We start from the raw sequence: 16111 nt of genomic DNA, 5'->3' as shown, positions 1-16111 counted from the left end.
AGCTGCAACCACTAGGGGGAGGGCTCTGCCAAATTTGGGGGTGTTGTATTTTTTTTTCTTTGCATGAGTTTTCCACAGCACTAGTGTTTGCACTTTATGCTACTGCTACTTGTACATAGTCATGAAACCCAAGTAAGGCCCGGTTCACATCTGCAGTTTTTTTTTTTTTTTTTTTTACGGAACGTATACTGTACAAAAGGAATGGATGTGAAAGGATCCAATGTTAACCTATGGATCCATTCACATGCGTCCGTTGGTACGGATACGTTCCGGTCCCCGGATCCAAAAAATGCTGCAGGCCCTAATTTTCCGGACCGTTCTGCCCAGCAGAACGGAACCGGACAAAAAATACTGCAGCAATGGGAAACGGAACGTTTCTTCACACTAGTGAAAAAACTGACCGTTCCACGGGGGATGGGGGGGATGTGGGGACGCAAACCTGAGCGGCAGGAGGGTGAGGGAGGGTAAAATCCATACCTAATGCTCTTGTAAAGCTGGCGGTAGAGGCTTCCGTCGTCTTCCGCATCATGTGACTAGTCACATGACACGCTGTGTAGTCACAGCGGAAGAAGAGGAAGCCTCTACCGCCGGCTTGAAAAGAGAATTAGGTATGTATTTAACGGCAAACTGAGTAAAAACTGATCCGATCGATCATTTATCGGATCAGTTTTCACTTTCCATTTGGCAGTGTGCACAGAGCCACCCAGATCCGGTGAATCGGAGACCGGCTCTGCTCAATGGTTCCGTTTGGCTCAAAACGTTAATGTGAACCGGGCCCTAGGCATAGAAATAATTCTTACTAAACCATCATGTGATCAATCATATCCCATCATTTTAATTGAAAAGGGAGACTGGTCTCCTTACTATACTCGCTCTTAAACAACCCTGACTCACCGACCGAAACCTATAAACACAGGTGGGAGCAAGATCTCGGAATCACTTTCAGTGAAAAGCAGTGGACTAAGATTTTGATATTCTCACACAAATCCTCCATCTCCTCGAAAATACAGGAAGCGGGATACAAAATCTTCACAAGATGGTACTTGACCCCTTCCCGGCTCCATGTTATGTTTCCCAACACATCTGATTTGTGTTGGAGTTGCGGACGGGAGCCTGGAACGCTACTGCATATATTTTGGTCATGCAGGGGGATTATCCCATATTGGGCTGAGGTAAGAGAGATAATGCACGAACTGACAGACTTCCAACCTCCGGACTCCTCAGCCTTTTTCCTTTTACACCACAATACGTGGTCTATTAACAAATATAAAAAGACACTGACTAGACATCTGGTTAACGCAGCAAGGGCCCTAGTGGCTAGACACTGGAAGTCCACAGACCCTCCCACGATTAGAGAGTGGCTTGGGGAAGTGGACCGGATTAGATTAATGGAAGACCTTACAGCCATGCTCCAAGATGAGCATGAGAGATTCTGGAGGACCTGGTTTGGATGGTTTGAATTTCAGGAAATCCCAAAGTACACATCTTTAATACTTAGATAGTCGGCTAAAGGGGGGAACTGAGGGATATGGGATAGGGCCTCGTATGTTAGTCTTCTCTGGTGTGAAGGGATTTGCCTACCCAATTTTATCCCGCGTGGCGACTCTCCTGGCCCACTCTGGGCGCGCGCTGAAGTCCCTAGGCTCGTCTGTCTTGTATTATGTCTTTGTTTGTCTCTTCTCGTCTCCTTGTTTGTCTTGTCTGTGAGTCTGCGGAACTCAGTAGTTAAACAGATATCAAGTCTGACCCGTTATACTCAGTCAAAGAGACTATCTTAATGAAGATATAAAAATGACTTACCCACACTGCAATATTACTCTCTAACGCCTAGCTATGCTCTCCGATTAAATTATAGATCCCACAACTGGCACTTCTCTAATTACATTATACATACCTGAACTCATCACATGACACTTATATAAAAGGTCACTCAGGAGATCACAACTCACAAGACAGTATCTTTGTGTTGCATTGGTACTCATTATATCTACTACCAAGGTATATCGGATATTATCTGGTGAAGTAATGTTAGCCCAAAGAGGATTGGACTGTTTGCTGATATAAGATATGGATAACCTTTGGATCTCTGTTTAAGAATAAGATTTATAAGTAAGCCGCTGTATGTGTTGACCACTGACCATATGGTCATTTCTGTTTGTAATGTTCAAAAATTTTCAAAATAAAAGAATCTTGTGAAAGTGTGAGGAAAATGCAGCATGATTTAAACAGTACTATACTGCCCTCTAGTGGTACAAAATAAGTAGCGCATGTTGTACAATTATGTGAGATGCGAACAGTCATTCGAAATCCATCAGATAAAGGAGGGATGTGGGATCAATCACAATATTCTTCAAATTACCGGACAGTCCGGAAAGGAGAAACAGTGGGAGGAAGGAAAAAACCGACAAAATGTAAATAATAATTACGAGGTATATCGGTTTGTTGATTTAGTCAAATGGTGACAAAAATGATGACCACAGTGTGAGAACTCTGTATACTCCCTAACCATAATCCTGAACCTTAATTTACTCCCTGACTACAGAGCTAAATAACCATGCCCTGTGATTATAATCCTAAATGTGAAACCATGGTCTTCAGCTCCACACTACTCTCTCACCACAAACATAAACCTCATTGTACTCCCTCGCCATAGACATGGACCTCACACTATTCTCTCGCCATAGTCCTGGACCTCACACTACTACCTCGCCATAGTCAGGGACCTCACACTACTCCCTCGCCATAGTCCTGGACCTCACACTACTCTCTCGCCATAGACATGGACCTCACACTACTCTCTCGCCATAGTCCTGGACCTCACACTACTCTCTCGCCATAGTCCTGGACCTCACACTACTCCCTCGCCATAGTCAGGGACCTCACACTACTCCCTCGCCATAGTCATGGACCTCACACTACTCCCTCGCTATAGACATGGACCTCACACTACTCCCTCGCCATAGTCCTGGACCTCACACTACTCCCTCGCCATAGTCCTGGACCTCACACTACTCCCTCGCCATAGTCCTGGACCTCACACTACTCCCTCGCCATAGTCCTGGACCTCACACTACTCCCTGGCCATAGACATGGACCTCACACTACTCCCTCGCCATAGACATGGACCTCGCACTACTCCCTCGCCATAGTCCTGGACCTCACACTACTCCCTCGCCATAGTCCTGGACCTCACACTACTCCCTCGCCATAGACATGGACCTCACACTACTCCCTCGCCATAGACATGGACCTCGCACTACTCCCTCGCCATAGTCCTGGACCTCACACTACTCCCTCGCCATAGACATGGACCTCACACTACTCTCTCGCCATAGTCCTGGACCTCACACTACTCCCACGCCATAGTCATGGACCTCACACTACTCCCTCGCCATAGTCCTGGACCTCACACTACTCCCTCGCCATAGTCCTGGACCTCACACTACTCCCTCGCCATAGTCCTGGACCTCACACTACTCCCTCGCCATAGACATGGACCTCGCACTACTCCCTCCCCATAGTCCTGGACCTCACACTACTCCCTCGCCATAGTCCTGGACCTCACACTACTCCCTCGCCATAGACATGGACCTCACACTACTCCCTCGCCATAGTCCTGGACCTCACACTACTCCCTCGCCATAGACATGGACCTCTCACTACTCCCTCGCCATAGACATGGACCTCGCACTACTCCCTCGCCATAGTCCTGGACCTCACACTACTCCCTCGCCATAGACATGGACCTCACACTACTCTCTCGCCATAGTCCTGGACCTCACACTACTCCCTCGCGATAGTCATGGACCTCACACTACTCCCTCGCCATAGTCCTGGACCTCGCACTACTCTCTCGCCATAGACATGGACCTCACACTACTCCCTCGCCATAGACATGGACCTCACACTACTCCCTCACCACAAACCTAAACCTCACACTACTCCCTCGCCATAGTCATGGACCTCACACTACTCCCATGCCATAGTCATGGACCTCACACTACTCCCTCACCACAAACCTAAACCTCACACTACTCCCTCGCCATAGTCCTGGACCTCACACTACTCCCTCGCCATAGACATGGACCTCGCACTACTCCCTCGCCATAGACATGGACCTCGCACTACTCTCTCGCCATAGTCCCGGACCTCACACTACTCCCTCGCCATAGTCATGGACCTCACACTACTCCCTCGCCATAGTCCTGGACCTCACACTACTCCCTCGCCATAGTCCTGGACCTCACACTACTCCCTCGCCATAGTCCTGGACCTCACACTACTCCCTCGCCATAGACATGGACCTCGCACTACTCCCTCCCCATAGTCCTGGACCTCACACTACTCCCTCGCCATAGTCCTGGACCTCACACTACTCCCTCGCCATAGACATGGACCTCACACTACTCCCTCGCCATAGACATGGACCTCGCACTACTCCCTCGCCATAGTCCTGGACCTCACACTACTCCCTCGCCATAGACATGGACCTCACACTACTCTCTCGCCATAGTCCTGGACCTCGCACTACTCCCTCGCCACAGTCCTGGACCTCGCACTACTCCCTCGCCACAGTCCTGGACCTCGCACTACTCCCTCGCCACAGTCCTGGACCTCACACTACTCCCTCGCCATAGTCATGGACCTCGCACTACTCCCTCGCCATAGTCCTGGACCTCACACTACTCCCTCGCCATAGTCCTGGACCTCACACTACTCCCTCGCCATAGACATGGACCTCGCACTACTCCCTCGCCATAGACATGGACCTCGCACTACTCCCTCGCCATAGTCCTGGACCTCACACTACTCCCTCGCCATAGACATGGACCTCACACTACTCTCTCGCCATAGTCCTGGACCTCACACTACTCCCTCGCCATAGTCCTGGACCTCACACTACTCCCTCGCCATAGTCCTGGACCTCACACTACTCCCTCGCCATAGACATGGACCTCGCACTACTCCCTCCCCATAGTCCTGGACCTCACACTACTCCCTCGCCATAGTCCTGGACCTCACACTACTCCCTCGCCATAGACATGGACCTCACACTACTCCCTCGCCATAGACATGGACCTCGCACTACTCCCTCGCCATAGTCCTGGACCTCACACTACTCCCTCGCCATAGACATGGACCTCACACTACTCCCTCGCCATAGTCCTGGACCTCACACTACTCCCTCGCCATAGTCCTGGACCTCACACTACTCCCATGCCATAGTCATGGACCTCACACTACTCCCATGCCATAGTCATGGACCTCACACTACTTCCATGCCATAGACATGGACCTCGCACTACTCCCTCGCCATAGTCCTGGACCTCACACTACTCCCTCGCCATAGACATGGACCTCGCACTACTCCCTCGCCATAGTCCTGGACCTCGCACTACTTCCTCGCCATAGTCCTGGACCTCGCACTACTCCCTCGCCATAGACATGGACCTCACACTACTCCCTCGCCATAGACATGGACCTCACACTACTCCCTCACCACAAACCTAAACCTCACACTACTCCCTCGCCATAGTCCTGGACCTCACACTACTCCCTCGCCATAGTCCTGGACCTCACACTACTCCCTCGCCATAGTCCTGGACCTCACACTACGCCCTCGCCACAGTCCTGGACCTCGCACTACTCCCTCGCCACAGTCCTGGACCTCACACTACTCCCTCGCCATAGTCATGGACCCCAATCTACTCCCTCGCCATAGTCATGGACCTCACTCTACTCCTTCGCCATAGTCATGGACCTGACTCTACTCCCATGCCATAGTCATGGACCTCACACTACTCCCTCGCCATAGTCCTGGACCTCACACTACTCCCTCACCATAGTCATGGACCTCTCTACTCCCTCGCCATAGTCCTGGACCTCACACTACTCCCTCGCCATAGACATGGACCTCACACTACTCCCTCGCCATAGACATGGACCTCGCACTACTCCCTCGCCGTAGTCCTGGACCCCAAACGACTCCCTCGCCGTAGTCCTGGACCCCACACGACTCCCTCGCTGTAGTCCTGGACCCCACACGACTCCCTCGCCATAGTCATGGACCTCGCACTACTCCCTCGCCATAGTCCTGGACCTCACACTACTCCCTCGCCATAGTCATGGATCTCACACTACTCCCTCGCCATAGTCATGGATCTCACACTACTCCCTCGCCACAGTCCTGGACCTCACACTACTCCGTCGCCATAGTCCTGGACCTCACACTACTCCCTCGCCATAGTCTCAGACCTTGAACTACTCCCAGTTATGGTCCCAGGCCACAACCTACCACCTAACCATAATTTTAAGCCTTAACCCGCTTCATAGTACCGCTTCTAAAAATCAGCGTACTCCCAAAAATGTGGTTCCAAACCTCCCCCTAATGCCCATCTTTTACTGGCCTATAGCTATCTAAGTTGTGGAGGAAGCAGAATACCCAGAATTCATTGTGATGCAGCTGTAACCCCTTCCGCAGGTTTATAATCAATATATATAGTTGTGGCTGGATAGTGTACGTTGTGGCTGGATAGTGTACTGGTTAAGGGTTCCGCCTTTGACATGGGCGACCAGGGTTCGAATCCTGGCTAGGTCAAGTACCTATTCAGTAAGGAGTTCAAGGCAAGACTCCCTAACACTGCAGGGTGGCCTCCTGAGCGCGTCCCAGTGGCTGCAGCTCTTGAGCGCTTTGAGTCCGACAGGAGAAAAGCGCTATACAAATGTTCGGATTATTATAATCTGCTCTTGTGATGAATGTTTGCTTTCCCTTCACAGGATTGGCGAGAGAAATACATCCATGAAAATTACTCCAAGATATTTGAAGAGGATTACTATGAACAGGTGAGGTAGTGGTGTGGGCAGCTTGTGTTATTTCTGTTACCATCATTGAAAGTGGTATGCATGTGGGCAGCCCCGCCCCTATGTTTACTTCTACTACTCATTCTGCTTCTACTTATCCACTGCTGCAGACGTTACAGAAAGGCCTCAGCAGCAGCCCTTTCCTGTTCACACTGTGTACAGATGATATTGGCATGTGAACAGGGAGATAATGAGTGTACAGAGTCAGTTTAATATCTCAGAAGCATATTCCTCTTACTTCAGGTTCCCTTTAACCCCCTGTGCTGCACCCTGCTCCCCTCCCCTACACACATGGCAGAAAAGGTTTTTTTTTTTTTCTTTTTGTGAAACTGTTTATGCTTATCCCTAGTGCTTAGGTGTATGGCTCCTATGTCCACAACCATGCTCTGACATATCCTGGTTCTGTGTAAACAGCCATGCTTTCACATGCCCTGTTTCTGTGTACACGGCCATGCTCTGACGTGTCCTGTCTCTGTACACATCCATGCTCTCACATGCCCTGTTTCTGTGTACACAGCCATGCTCTGGCGTGTCCTGTTTCTGTGTACACAGCCATGCTCTCACATGCCCTGTTTCTGTGTACACAGCCATGCTCTGGCGTGTCCTGTCTCTGTGTACACAGCCATGCTCTCACATGCCCTGTTTCGGTGTACACAGCCATGCTCTCACATGCCCTGTTTCGGTGTACACAGCCATGCTCTCACATGCCCTGTTTCGGTGTACACAGCCATGCTCTCACATGGCCTGTTTCGGTGTACACAGCCATGCTCTCACATGGCCTGTTTCGGTGTACACAGCCATGCTCTCACATGGCCTGTTTCGGTGTACACAGCCATGCTCTCACATGCCCTGTTTCGGTGTACACAGCCATGCTCTCACATGCCCTGTTTCGGTGTACACAGCCATGCTCTCACATGCCCTGTTTCGGTGTACACAGCCATGTTCTCACATGCCCTGTTTCGGTGTACACAGCCATGCTCTCACATGCCCTGTTTCGGTGTACACAGCCATGCTCTCACATGCCCTGTTTCGGTGTACACAGCCATGCTCTCACATGCCCTGTTTCGGTGTACACAGCCATGCTCTCACATGCCCTGTTTCGGTGTACACAGCCATGCTCTCACATGCCCTGTTTCGGTGTACACAGCCATGCTCTCACATGCCCTGTTTCGGTGTACACAGCCATGCTCTCACATGCCCTGTTTCGGTGTACACAGCCATGCTCTCACATGCCCTGTTTCGGTGTACACAGCCATGCTCTCACATGCCCTGTTTCGGTGTACACAGCCATGCTCTCACATTTCCTGTTTCGGTGTACACAGCCATGCTCTCACATGCCCTGTTTCGGTGTACACAGCCATGCTCTCACATGCCCTGTTTCGGTGTACACAGCCATGCTCTCACATGCCCTGTTTCGGTGTACACAGCCATGCTCTCACATGCCCTGTTTCTGTGTACACAGCCATGTTCTGACGTGTCCGGTCTCTGTGTACACAGCCATGCTCTCACATGCCCTGTTTCGGTGTACACAGCCATGCTCTCACATGCCCTGTTTCGGTGTACACAGCCATGCTCTCACATGCCCTGTTTCGGTGTACACAGCCATGCTCTCACATGCCCTGTTTCGGTGTACACAGCCATGCTCTCACATGCCCTGTTTCGGTGTACACAGCCATGCTCTCACATTTCCTGTTTCGGTGTACACAGCCATGCTCTCACATGCCCTGTTTCGGTGTACACAGCCATGCTCTCACATGCCCTGTTTCGGTGTACACAGCCATGCTCTCACATGCCCTGTTTCGGTGTACACAGCCTTGCTCTGATGTATATGGTTTGTGTACACAGCCTTGCTCTGACGAGTCCTGATTTTGTGTACACAACCTTACTCTGACGTGTCCGCTTTCTGTGTTTGCAGCCATGCCCTGATGTGTATTGGTTCCCAATCTTTAAAGACATAATGTGTGATGAATTTGTCGAGGAGATGGAGAATTACGGCAAGTGGTCTGGTGGGAGGAATGAGGTAATTGTGTGTTTTGTATTGGAAAGCTTTTCCAGTATCCCCCCCCCACCCCCCAGAACTGACCAATAAACCCCTTTTTGTTCCCCCAGGACAAGCGGCTGTCCGGTGGCTATGAAAACGTGCCCACAGTGGACATCCACATGACACAAGTGGGCTACCAGGAGGAGTGGCTGAAGTTCCTGCAGGACTACATCGCCCCCGTCACTGAGAAACTCTTCCCTGGCTACTACACCAAGGTAACCATGACAGCAGGACCCACCCCTTAGCAACAGCTATCTAATGCTAGGAACACACCATACAATTTTGTCTTAGATAGATGGTTCGATAGATAATTTCCGTCATGTCCTATCTTATTTTCTGGTCGATTTCTCACAGAAGTGAACGGAAATTGAAAAGAAAAGCGAATCGAGCGAGAAATCGAACTGAAAAACGAATCGAAAATCAATCGAACGGGAAAATAGATCCAAAAAACCCATCGTGTGTTCCTGGCATGAAAGGGTCAATACTAATTTTAATGGGACACTGAAAGACTGTGCCATTGAGCAGAGACAATAAAACATTACAGGTAGTCCCTGACTTACGAACGCCCGACTTACGAACGATCCGCCAATACGAACGGCATGGATTCTGTGTTTCCATGGGAAGAAGTAAAAAAAAAATTTCAAATTGGACTTGTAGTTTTTGAGAAAATTGATTTTTTTTTTAAAAATGTAAGAAAAAATGGCTTTTAAGCTTGTATAAACAAGTACATAGGGCAGAGGGGGACACTGGAGGCACAGGGGGGCACAGAGGAGGTACAGGGGACAGAGATGGTACAGTGTTCCGACTTAAGAACAGATTCAGGTTAAGAACGAACCTATAGTCCCTATCTCATTCGTTAACCGAGGACTACCTGTACGTTTTATTTTATGTTTAAAAATGTAAAAAAAGGAGAACTTCTGGGAGCATTGCGCTTTTCGAATTACGATAGAACAGCCACAGTTATCGAAACGCTAGATTTTTGCCTAGTCATAAACTGCTTAGGCTATGAAAATGTGGCATCTGTAAACACCCCCCCCCCCCCCCCCCAACAAAAAAACAATAATAATAATAATAATGAATAGAAGTGATAGATGGTCATCAGTGGTTGGAACAGACAAGTTTGACCAGATCAGAAGCAGGAATATTTACTTCTCCAAATTCTCTACTCGTCTTCTCACCACCCATCCTACCTAATCAAAGCTAAGTGTCGCTGCGTCCAGCAGTTTTGTCCCTGTGTCCCAGAATTTTTGTTACTGCACATGTGCGCAGTAACGAACAGCTGGGACCAGGGAGCTGGACAGGCGAGCGAGGTGGGCGGGTGCGGGCACGCGACTGCGTCGGGCGCGCGCGGTGGTTGCGTGCTCGCGCATGCGCACTGGCGGCGGCCGTAGACCTAGAGTCCGTTTTTAAACGGGCTGGGTCTACTAGTAAACTAGTAAAAGTATTGGCGCTGTTTGTTTGGTCAGGGCTGGACAGGAAGAGGAGGGCAGGTCACCAGTTCAGTGTGGGTATGAGATTTGTGTGACGGTTTGGACAGGACTGCATATGTGGACTTTATACTCACTTTTCCTTCTTTCCAGGCCAAAGCGCTCCTGAATTTCATCGTCCGGTACCGGCCAGACGAGCAGCCGTCATTGCGCCCCCATCACGATTCCTCCACTTTCACCATCAACATCGCCCTCAACCATAAAGGCATCGACTTCGAGGTGAGGGGACCCCTCATTCTGCCAGTCACCACCTCAGCTTTTCCTTGTCCCGAGTGTCTGTTCTTTGTTCTGGCTATAGGGAATGGAGAGGGGTAGAGCGGGAGAAGGGCGAGGAGAGGTCCGGTTGTCACGGGGACAGCACATCTGTAACTAGCTGGGGATTAGTAATTTCCCCAGTATGGAAATTTCCTGTTATGCTGGGAATACACAGGTCGTTTTTCTTTTTGAGCCAGATAGATGGCTCATTAGATAATTTCCGACATGTCCGATCTCTCGCTCGATCGTTTCGCCGTTTGATTTGTGATAGCAGTAAATGAATGAAGAAAGATAAGAAAAACGACCGGAAGAGAAGAGAATTGAATGCAGAATCGAGCAACGAAGCAATCGAAGGGGAGAATCGAGCGGCAAAGACGAGCCGTGTGCCCAGCATCAGAGAGAATAAACCTAATCCAGGAGGCAGTAAATTTGCCAGTCGCTGAAGCTAGATTTATTGGCTCCTTAAAGTGAGAGGGATATGGAAGCCGCCATATTTATAACCTATTAAACAATACAAGTTGCCTGGCAGTCCTGTTGATCTTTCAGATAAGTGTCTGAATCACAACCCTGGAACAAGCATGCAGCTAATCCAGTCAGAGCACCTGCTCTACATGCTTGTTCAGGGTCTATGGCTAAAAGTATCAGAGCATCAGCAGGACAGCCAGGCAATGTGCATTGTTTAAAAGGAAATCTGCCAGCCTCCAAATCCCTCTCATTTAGGGCTTTTAAGGAGGCTTAGATGCTTTCCTTGCGTTGAAGGGCATCCGTGGCTATAATTGCTAGGTAATTCCTGGTGGTGTTAATCCAGGGATTGCCATCTGGAGTCGGGAAGGAATGTTTTCCCTTTTGGGGCTAATTGGACCATGCCTTGTAAGGGCTTTTCACCTTCCTCTGGATCAACAGGGATATGTGAGGGTGCAGGACTCCGATTGAGCTTAGACCAATGTCGTCGTTTTTTTTTTTTTTTGGGGGGGGGGGGGGGGCAAAAAAACTAAGTCAGTTTGCACTTGCACCAAAAATATACCCGTTCGGTCTGCTTTTGGTAACACAGCAACATACATGTCAAAGGAGCCAATGCTAAATATAGATTGTGCTTCTACTTGCTATTTTTAGCAGATCCGCTGTGTTCGTTTAATCGCTACCCAAAGTCCCGACCTGCACAATTCCTCTGGATAGCGGTGCCTTCCCGATATTGATCTTTGTTGGAACACATCTGCTCTGGACGAGACATTTAATCTGAGCAGACACTGAAATGTCCGCTCCAAATGGGCCTTTTTCACCCAGCACAAGAGGGAACCGAGTGCGACTATGTTTAGATCTTATGTGTTAGTTCACATGCCCTTTAAATGTTCATTCAAGCCAAAATTATGAACTGGCATATCAGCGTATCACAGGCCTAACTCTTCATTTCTTTCCTACAGGGCGGCGGCTGCCATTTCATCCGCTACAACTGCCGCGCAGAGGCGCCACGGAAAGGCTGGTCGTTTATCCACCCGGGCCGACTGACCCATTATCATGAGGGCCTGCCCACCACCCAGGGGACCCGCTACATCATGGTGTCCTTTGTAGATCCTTGACCCAAACCCTTCCCACACACAATCCAACAGGAAAGAGATGATCATCCTGACACGGCGCATAATTGCTCAAACGGATTATCAGGTGCGCCCATTAATTCACCCAGCAGCCAATCACAGCTGTAGGCAAACAAGATGGCTGAACAAATTTACCGTAGTGTGACGTCCTTCACCATGCTGCCTAGCTGAACCTCCTGTCTCCTCATGTCATCCATTCATGGTCAACACCTACGTTCAAGGTCAACATCTAGGTGCGCAATAAACAGGACATTAACGATCACCACGCCTGTGCCTTACTGTCCGCCATTTCAAGTGTCTGTAATTCTTCACAGAAAACCTCACCTCTTACCTCAAGCGGAATCCCTTTCACCGAAGACGTCTCTTGTTTCCCCTCCCCTCTTCCCCCCCCCCCCCTTGTTTTTGCACAGATCTCCTTGTTTGGCCATTCGTCAAACGCGTGGGCATAGAGTTATTTTTGTAAAACGCATTAGTCTGGGTGGAGCAGTATTACATCTGTTGTGGCAGAACCCCGCCCGGGAACCTTCGGTGGGACAGGGTTGGTGTTTCTTGGCCCATCATTTCATTGTTTTCGCAGTTTGCTGCCTTTGTACAAAATGCTTTAAATTATTTGCTGCTTAAACTTTTTTTTAAAAAAGAAAAAAATTAATTTTTAAAGACAATCGTAATCTTTTAAATGGTTTAATAATAAAGGATAAAAAGTCTTCTGATGTGTTGGAGTGTATTGTTTCCCACCTCATATTACATCATTTGCGTGTCTGTTTTTATTGGGTAGTTTGGGCCTGTCTCCTGCTGCAGTGGAACCAGTTCTTCGGACGCAAAACTGAAAAAATACTCCTTTTAGTTCCAAGTAAAATATTGTCGCTTTACATTGAACTAGGGCCATATGTTAATCACTAATATCTGGGGCAAATAAAATGTGTGGGTTTCATTTTAAAACTATAATGGCCGAAAACTGAGAATTTTTTTTTTCTATATTTTTTCTTCTTATTCTCTTCAACCACTTCAGCCTACAGTGTTGTTCACCTTATGCATCCGAGCAACTTTCACCTCCCATTTATTCACCAATAACTTTATCACTACTTATCACACTGAAATGATCTGTATCTTTGTTTATCCGCCACCGTTTAGGATTTCTTTGGGTGATACATTTTGCTAATTAGTTTATCCTAAACTCCAATTTAACAGAAGGATTAAGAAAGAAATGGAAAAAAAATCATTTTCTCTTTTTTTTTTTTTGCCATTATAGTTTGAAATTAATACATGCTACCTTAATTAAAACCCATGTATTTTATTTGCCCACTTGTCCCGGTTATTACACCGTTTAAATGATGTCTCCATCACAATTTATGGCGCCGATTTTATTTGGAAATAAAAGTGCATTTTTTCAATTTGCGTCCATCACGATTTACAAGCTTATAATTTAAAATATTATAGTAATATACTCTGACATGCATATTCAAAAAGTTCAGTCCCTTAGGTAACTATTTGTTGGTTTTTTATTTTTGTTAATTAAAAATTTTATTTTAAAATTAACTGTTTACCTCCCACACCAAAAATTACCAAATGTAATATAATGTATTTATTTAATAAAAAAAAAAAGTATGTGGGTGTAGTTTTACTATTTGGCCACAAGATGGCCACAGTCAAAAAGTCCTGGAAGCGAACGATCTCTCTTCAAGGAAGCATTAGGAGGACAGGGAAGCGTTTTTTTTTTTTTTTTTCTGCGAAAAGACCACGGCCTCTGATAAAAGGCTGTCTGTTTTTCTGCCGGGGACATAGATCAATAAATGGGAACTATATTCCCATTCATTGATCTCGGGGCTAACGGCAGGCGGCGGGAGCACGCACGGGAGCTGCTGCAGCAGCACAGTCTATCTGGACGAATATATCCATCCAGAAAGGCTTAAAGAGACTCCGTAACAAAAATTGCATCCTGTTTTTTATCATCCTACAAGTTCCAAATTCTAATGTGTTCTGGCTTACTGCAGCACGTTTTACTATCACCATCTCTGTAATAAATCAACTTATCTCTCTCTTGTCAGACTTGTCAGCCTGTGTCTGGAAGGCTGCCAAGTTCTTCAGTGTTGTGGTTCTGTGATGCATCTCCCCCCTCCAGCCCCCTCTCTGCACACTGCCTGTGTATTATTTAGATTAGGGCAGCTTCTCTCTTCTCTCTTATCTTTTACAAGCTGGATAAATCCTCCTCTGAGCTGGCTGGGCTTTCACATACTGAAGAATTACATACAGGCAGAGCTGTCTGCACTCTGCAGGAAGAAACAGCCTGACACTTCAGTGGAAGATAGCTGCAGGGGGAAAGAAACACGCAAATGATCTCTTGAGATTCAAAAGGAAGGGTGTATACAGCCTGCTTGTGTATGATTGTATTTTCTATGTGTGGACATACTGTACATCAATCTACTTCCTGTTTTGGTGGCCATTTTGTTTGTTTATAAACAAACTTTTTAAAACTGTTTTTAACCACTTTTAATGCGGCGAGGAGCGGCGAAATTGTGACAGAGGGTAATAGGAGATGTCCCCTAACGCACTGGTATGTTTACTTTTGTGCGATTTTAACAATACAGATTCTCTTTAAGTGGTTTAGAGTAAAATAATTTTTAACAAAACGTACTACCCAAAGAAAGACTAATTGCTGGCAAAAAAATAATCTAGATTATTTTTTTGCCAGCAGAGTAGTGATAAAGTTATTGTCAAATAGGAGCACTGAAAGGTGAAAATTGCTGTCGTCCATAATGGGAAACAGGAGGAGGGGGAAGCTTTGATCTGATCCGGAGGCTTCCCCCTCCCGAGGTGAGTACCCCCCCAAGGGGAACTTTTTGTAGTTACAGGGGGAGGAAAGATTTTACAATGGGCAAACACTGACTAAATAATTTATACATAATTATTGTAAAAATGAAGTGCTTTTTTTTATTACATTTTCACCGGAGTTCCTGTCAACAGAACAGAAAAAAAGTGTACAATCTCGATCTATTGGCCAATCAAATCGATTTTCTCTGACACAATTCGATCATAAAAAATGGCAATGCAAAACGAATTAAGAATTAGCAGGAATTGTATTGCATTTGTATTTTGTAGTGTAAGCAAGCTTGATAATGTAGAATTGATTTAACAACTTCAGCAATTCTACAGTGTTATGTGTTGTGTCAATTAGATGCACAACCACAGCGATGTGTCAACTAGGGTGTGACAATCCTCAGGGGAAATAGAAGGCAGAACACTGCTCTGATACTATTTAAACAGCCTGCGATACTGCAGGCAGCCACTAGAGGGAAACAACACTTGTGATAATAAACATTTATACAGCTCTCAATCTAATCTGTTCCCTGTCAGTCTAAATATCTCTACCATATTATTATGTATTTATATAGCACGAACATCTTCTGCAGCACTTTACAGAGTACATAGTCATGTCACTGACTGTCCTCAGAGGAGCTCACAATCTAATCCTACCATAGTCATAGTCTAATGTCCTGCCATATTATTATTCTGTATTTATATAGCACTGACATCTCCTGCAGCACATTACAGAGTACATAGTCGTGTCACTGACTGTCTTCAGAGAAGCTCGCAATCTAATCCTACTAAAGTCTAATGTCCTAACATATTTTGTATTTATATAGGGGTGAAATCAGCAGCATTTTACATTTACCTGAATGTGATGCTCACAGCAGCCACTAGGTGGGAGTATAATCCCAGAGAAGTATGGCAGGCGACTGCAGGAAGTTGACGTCAGCAGACCAGGATTGTAGAATACTACAATTCATTACCATGGTCAAATCTGCTGAAGATTGTTGCCCCAATACGCTGCCTGATCATAGTTTCAATCAACTTTTAACAGAAATTAACCATCATTA

The 16111-nt window shown here is 47.1% G+C and overlaps 1 protein-coding gene across 1 annotated transcript in view; it reads left to right on the top strand.

Moving 5' to 3' along the window:
- The window catches only part of PLOD3 (procollagen-lysine,2-oxoglutarate 5-dioxygenase 3), an 84791-nt gene extending 71852 nt beyond the window's left edge, over window positions 1-12939 (top strand). Inside the window, exons 15-19 of the mRNA XM_068273903.1 lie at window positions 6778-6843; window positions 8777-8881; window positions 8971-9117; window positions 10483-10608; window positions 12066-12939. Of these exons, the coding sequence (XP_068130004.1) occupies window positions 6778-6843; window positions 8777-8881; window positions 8971-9117; window positions 10483-10608; window positions 12066-12221 (600 nt within the window). The 3' untranslated portion in view covers window positions 12222-12939. The remainder of the gene's footprint in view (window positions 1-6777; window positions 6844-8776; window positions 8882-8970; window positions 9118-10482; window positions 10609-12065) is intronic.
- The last annotated feature ends 3172 nt before the right edge of the window (window positions 12940-16111 follow it).

This window comes from Hyperolius riggenbachi, chromosome 3 (genome assembly GCF_040937935.1).
Source record: "Hyperolius riggenbachi isolate aHypRig1 chromosome 3, aHypRig1.pri, whole genome shotgun sequence".
NCBI classification, from domain to species: domain Eukaryota; kingdom Metazoa; phylum Chordata; class Amphibia; order Anura; family Hyperoliidae; genus Hyperolius; species Hyperolius riggenbachi.
The sequence above is the reverse complement of the archived record's forward strand: the minus strand, read 5'-3'. Positions and strand labels throughout refer to the sequence as shown.